Here is a 6,372-nt window from a genome sequence, read left to right on the forward strand (position 1 = left end):
TAATTCCTTCAATTTTCATAAAATAATCTTTGGGTCTCGATGAATCCTTCAAAATCTCCATTTGAGTGTTCTTCCATCCTCTACAACGTGTTGTTCATCTAATGAGGAGAGAATTCCCCTATCTAGCTTCTAATTTTCGAATTTAGGCATAATTAGCCCTCCCGTTTCCATTTTTGCTCATAATTGACATATTTTGACCAAAGGTCAAAAATGAAATTCCATATTTTACATATTTACCCCTAGAATGAATTTCTTTTACTCAAAAGATCCTTGACTAGTCAACTTTTGGTCTTAAGTTTTCTATTTGGCAAAACTCGTCCTTCTACTTACATCTTCGACTTACTAAGTCTAAATATTTACTTTATTTAAAGTCTCATCATTTATTTTATAAAATTTCATTAAATTATATTATAATTAATTTATTAATTTATTTAGTTTTTATTAATTTAATTTAATTATTTTATATTATTATTATTTTTTAATTTAAATTTTTTAGCTTTACTAAAAATCCAAACCTTTTAACCCCAAAAACAGGATATTACAGGAAGATAAATATAACGTAGTAAGATAATACTCTCTATCATTTTACATTTAAAAATCGATGACCTTATTGCTAATGAGATAAAAATACATGGACATTCTAACAATTATCAGCTAATATCCAAGATTGTCGTCTAAAATTCCAAATATGTAAACGATTGTCTATTTCTTTTTCTTTTATGTAAACAATTGCCATTTTTTTTGTCATTTTTCATTCAAAAAATAAGTTCATGAATTTTTGATAAATATGGCTAAAGTTTCGGGACCTTAATGAATATTTACCAATTTCAAAAAGCGTCGAAAGTTTGGTATATAACTAAGAGAAATCTTTAGAAAATCCCTTTATATTCTAAGTTCATTCATGACAAAGTCACGACAACATTTTTTTAAATAAAATGACAAATTCATAATTATTTTTTACAAAAAAAAAAACGACAATGATTTACATATCTATGGATTTTTAAACAATAATCTTAAGAATTAGTCTCTATGTAATAAACTTATTAATGATAAAATCATTACTTTTTTAAACATAAAAATATTGGAGATTATTATCTTACTATAATGAAAGTCATAAAGAAATTTCCACTGAAGTATTTTTTTATTTAGAATGTGTAAAATTGAAATGACTTATAATTAATCTACATGATATCATATGTACTTCCTGAAATAACATTTTATTTTTCAAAACGATTTTTAATTTACCTACATGCTATGTGTATAACCTACTAAATCAGTAAATGAGAAGTCATTTTAAGAATACATGATGTCATTTCATAGAGTATATATGATATCATGTAAGTAACTGAAAAACAATGTTATTTCTAACACATGTTGAACCATAAATAAGGGGTCATAATGGTCGTATTTGATTAAAAAAACGGGTGACTTTTATTGAACGAAATAAAATATAGTTATTAAACCAAAAAAGTATAATATATATTGGTTTTTATGTATATTGATCATCATCTTATTGTATTCTTTCTTTTTGATAAAAGATATTTGCTGTTATTGTTGTTGTACAGTAAAATAATACATTCTGACAAACGATAAAAATAGAGTATGATACCACACATTTTCATTTTTGGTTCAAAAGAATTATGGCTATATAATAAGCACATAATATACCTTTCCTAGGATTTTCGGCTAAAATCCTATACAATTATCAATTTTTTGTTATTTTCTAAAAACAATTACTAGATTTTTTTTTTTTTTTGTTAAAAATAAGCCCAAATTATATGGACTTTTTCTAGAAGATATCCCAAAAATTATTTCATAAGTTTTAAAATTTTGTATGAAATTAAAGATCGGATTTTAGCCCATTAAAAATGAAGATATGTGTGCGGTTTGATTTGATGTATAAAACCAAAAAGTTATAATAAAAAATTAACTAAACAATAAAACGAAAACGAGTAAACTTTGGGGGGTATCTCTCTCATATCTTACTTTGAGAATCATCACAATCTCCCGTCTTTCTCAGTCCAGATTGCTGTTCTTGTATTAGATGATTCAATCGATGGCGAGTTTATCTGATATTCTATAACATATTTGTCTCAATCTTTTTTCCTGCCGATGAAAAACTCGCATCTCTGCTTCAATTAAGGTTCTGATCTTTGATTACTGTTTTATTTATTGTTGTACCCGTTTAGAACCCTAACTTTACTTTTGTTAGCTGAGTTCAAGGTTTAATTTTTATCACAAGGTTGCACCTTACATGTCCTGTTTCTTGATAGCTTCTTGATACCGCGATTAGAAATCTGAGCCATAAAAATCAGGGTTTTCCCTCTTTATACTTGAAAGAGAAATGGTTTCGGCTTGTTGTGAGCCAATTTCGTAAGAAGATGAGTTTTAGTACAACAATTGGAGTGCGAAACTAGGGTTTTGTTAAAATCCTTGGGAGATATGCATATGCTGCTACAGTATTAGATCGTGTTCCTGTTCCCCATATAAAATTCGGATTTGGGGTTTTGACGTTTTCCGCTGCTTATAAGTTTCATCAATCGAGAAGAAATTAGGGTTTCGATTCTGTTTCCTTGAAAATTTGAATTGGAGGTTCTGTATACGGTTTTAATGGGGGATCAATCGCCACAGAACACAATGAATCTTGACCTAAATTTAGGACCTGTCGTTCATCCTTCCCCAGATGATCAACCACATGCTATGAGCTTTGAAGATTGGCTACTCGGGTCTATGAGGGAAGTGGTTTCTAATCGCCCTATGGGTAGGCAGAGATTGCGATCAGTTTGGAGACATATGCCTGTTTCCATGGAAGCTAGAAACACCTCTCTAGGGTTGACAGGTGATGATGATGATGACGAAGAACAGCCTCAAGATATAATCAAAACAAACGAAAATGGTGATAAGTACTTAGAAAACGAGGCTATGGGAAACACAAATCTTGAAAAGAACAATGGAAATGAAGGTAGCTTTTTTGATTGTAACATATGTTTGGATTTAGCAAGTGAGCCTGTAGTCACTTGTTGTGGACACCTTTTTTGTTGGCCATGTCTTTATAGATGGCTATTTGTTCATTCCGATTCAAAAGAATGTCCAATTTGCAAAGGAGAAGTAACAATGAAAACCATAACTCCAATTTATAGTCGTGGAAATCGAACACGTGTAAACAAAGAAATTATCGATTCAAATGTCAAGATTCCAAGTAGACCACAAGCAAACAGGATAGAAAGCTGGAGACAAGCTATTCAAAGAAACACACTCAATCTCCCAATGTTTGAAATGATTCGAAGGCTCGATAATCGATTCGAATTAACTTCTGATAACACACAAGAACCTTCAAATCATTCATTGTTAAATAGAATCTTCACTTCAAGAGGGATGCGAAGGGGTCTAGATCCAGTGACTGCCACCCCGGATCATGCCACCGTGGACCCACACCCACACCCGCCACGTGGCGGTAGTTTGAATTCTGTTGAGGGTTTTGTTGAATCATATGAGAGGAATCTTGAACAGATTCCATTAATGGAAGATAGACATTCGATGTCGAGTATTGCTGCTGTGATGCAATCTGAAAGCCAGACTGAAACGGATTCTAGGGTTTCTGTGTCAACGAGTTCAAGAAGAAGATGTGAATCATCAAGTTCTAGGGTTGAAGATGTTAATAGTGGAGAGTCTCGTTCTAGGAGGAGGAGATTGCAGTGAAATGAAAAAGGGTTTTTTTCAAAACTTTGAAGATCTTTGACTTTGAGTGAGTGGGTTCTGAATCTATGTTAAAAGATGTGTTTTTAACTTTTTTTTTTAAATATATATTTGTTTTGTGCAATTTGATGCTTAAAAACATTTTACTCTTTTAAGACTTTTCCGCAATTAGATGGTCATATTCTTGTGCTTTGAGTTGTGTTGGAATGGTGTTGATGTTTTATGTATAGTTATTATGACTACTAGTTTTCTCATGATATGATATTAATCTTTTTATTTGACTTCTTTAGTGTAAAAAATGCAACATTGGTAAGTTGTATTTTTAGTCCTTGTGGTTTGTGTTTGAGGTCCATGAATATGAATTATTCCAAACCTTATTTTATGTATAGTGGAGTATGGCTTTGTGTTAGAGCATAAAGTTATAAAAAATATTTAATAAAAAATAAATATTGTTTATAATTAATTACAACGTGAAAACTTAAAACGTGTTATTCCAAACCATTTAAAATTGACTATTGAATAAATTCCGACAAAACTTTTTTAGATTTATAAAAAATCAATATTGAACACCTTCAATGTTGATATTCTATTGGGCTTAATAGAAGTTGGGCTGCAATTGTATTCTGATTTGTTTCAGTTGTCAAGTCATTATTGGGTTAAGGTATTTAGTGGGTTAAACTATTTGCTTTATTTACTAAGTTTTTCTTCTTATTAATTAGTATAGCATTGACTAATTTAGTTATTTTACTTATTTCGTAGCTTTTTTCTAATAGCTACGTAGTTTATAGAATAACAACATTCTTCCTTTTTCCAGCAAAGTACTTAGAGTAGTTTCAAATCTCACATACATTATGTATGCAATTTTACATTTGTAACTTTGTGTTATTTTTATATGTAAGACATGTTTTCTATATATAGAAAACGCGTACGGATATTCCGTTAGTATATTTATAATATGTAAATACATCATTTTTATGGAAATATTATTTTGCTTATTATAGCTTTTCAAGGAACTAAAGGAAAAACCTATAATATTCACGTTTAATGCGAAAATTAGTGTAGATTTGAATAAAAACTAGATTGATTTTAGATATACACGTTGTTAAAAGTATTGACATACTATATTACAATTATTATCAAAACCAATAAAGCATAACGGGAGTAAGAACAAGAGTTGTTCTAGAAATCCCAAAGGGATAATGTTTATGAATTTCAAGATTTCTCTAAACATTACATTCACGTTACTTTACAAGAGATATCTAAATTTGATAGGTATTGCCGAATTTTCAAATAATTAAAATTTATAGTAAAATGCTAATTGGTCATGTGAATTTCGGAAATCACTATAATCACATTATTTTACAACCAAAACGGACAAAATTAAATTATGAGATAAGTGAAATTTTTGAAAAAAAAAGAAACTTGGATGCCTAAACAGTTAAGTCTGACAAACCACCTTCATACCGTTATGTTCATTTGAACTTCTTTTCCCACAATTTGTCATTTTTCCCATCTGTCCATTAATGCTTCTGTCTAATCCTGTAGATGCTCCACATCAACCGAAATAAACTATCTGGTTTTGCCTGGTCTCGGTCGATCTCTATGTAAACAAACAATATTCCACCATCTTTCCCACGATTTATAGCTATTCATTGAATTATTCTCTTGGTTTATATGTGAAAATTTACTCTAGCTAGATGAAGTGCTTCATGATGAGATCTCTTTGACTATATATAACTCCTTTTTATCAAATTCCAACTTAAATCCCCCAAAAAGAACAAAATGAGAATTTCATCAAAACTTGACGGCTTAGAATGAAATTTGGCAAGGTTTTAAAGAGTCAATGGGTCAGCTCGGCCCAATATATCATAGGCCCTGTAAAAAAAAATCATATATTTGATATTTTTTATATTAAAACAATAATTAATATATAGTAGAGAGTAAAAGTTTAAAAAGAGAGGCACAATAATCGAATTTGGGTTGACTAGCTATACAAAAAAGGAAGTGCCTTGGAGAATTCCTTTAGCCAATTTTTATGAACCAAAACTAAATACATCTTTTATATTTAAACAATTTTTATGAACCAAAACACATTGTGCTTATTTAAGAGGTCATAGAAAAACGAACATGGTTCTTCAACGCTATCATTGTATTGATGTATGAGGAATTCTTGAATAAACAAATGTGTGTGAGAGAGTATTTAAATGATGCAGACAAATATGTTTTTTAATTTGTATTTTGGACATCTCGTGAGTCTTGAGTTCGTCATTCACTTATAAATTCTGGGTTAATTTTTAATATGGCCCAATTTATTTCGGGCTTGTATATGGGCTCACATTTCAACAATTTATATGTTTTTATTTGGTTACATAGGGATTTGGGACGCAAAAACATATTCTTTGATATAAAGATTCTTGTAAAATAACCTCTGTATCGCACGGGAGATTTTGAGGATCTAAAAACTTCTTATTCTTTATAACCCAATCCATTACTCATGATTCATTTTTTTAATAATCGGGAAAAAATGTTACATTTTTTTTGATAAAAGATGAAAAATAAAAAGTAAAAGATAAACCTACATCATTATACCACGATTTCATCATCAAATTGAACATCTGGAGTTACACAACCAACCATTCTATATGTATTTATTTTACAAATTTGAGATTTTGTAAT

At 29.9% G+C, this 6,372-nt stretch overlaps 1 protein-coding gene across 1 annotated transcript; it reads left to right on the forward strand.

Annotated features, from left to right (window-relative positions):
• Positions 1 to 1,943: 1,943 nt before the first annotated feature.
• LOC145112290 (uncharacterized) lies at positions 1,944 to 3,888 on the forward strand. Its single transcript, XM_079048468.1, has one exon. The coding sequence runs from the start codon at positions 2,611 to 2,613 to the stop codon at positions 3,697 to 3,699; it is 1,089 nt and encodes a 362-aa protein (XP_078904594.1). The 5' UTR covers positions 1,944 to 2,610; the 3' UTR covers positions 3,700 to 3,888.
• Positions 3,889 to 6,372: the final 2,484 nt, after the last annotated feature.

The sequence above is a fragment of the Lactuca virosa genome, chromosome 5, assembly GCF_052849685.1.
Source record: "Lactuca virosa cultivar CGN04683 chromosome 5, Lactuca_virosa_CGN04683_v6, whole genome shotgun sequence".
In the NCBI taxonomy this organism is placed as follows: Eukaryota; Viridiplantae; Streptophyta; class Magnoliopsida; order Asterales; family Asteraceae; genus Lactuca; species Lactuca virosa.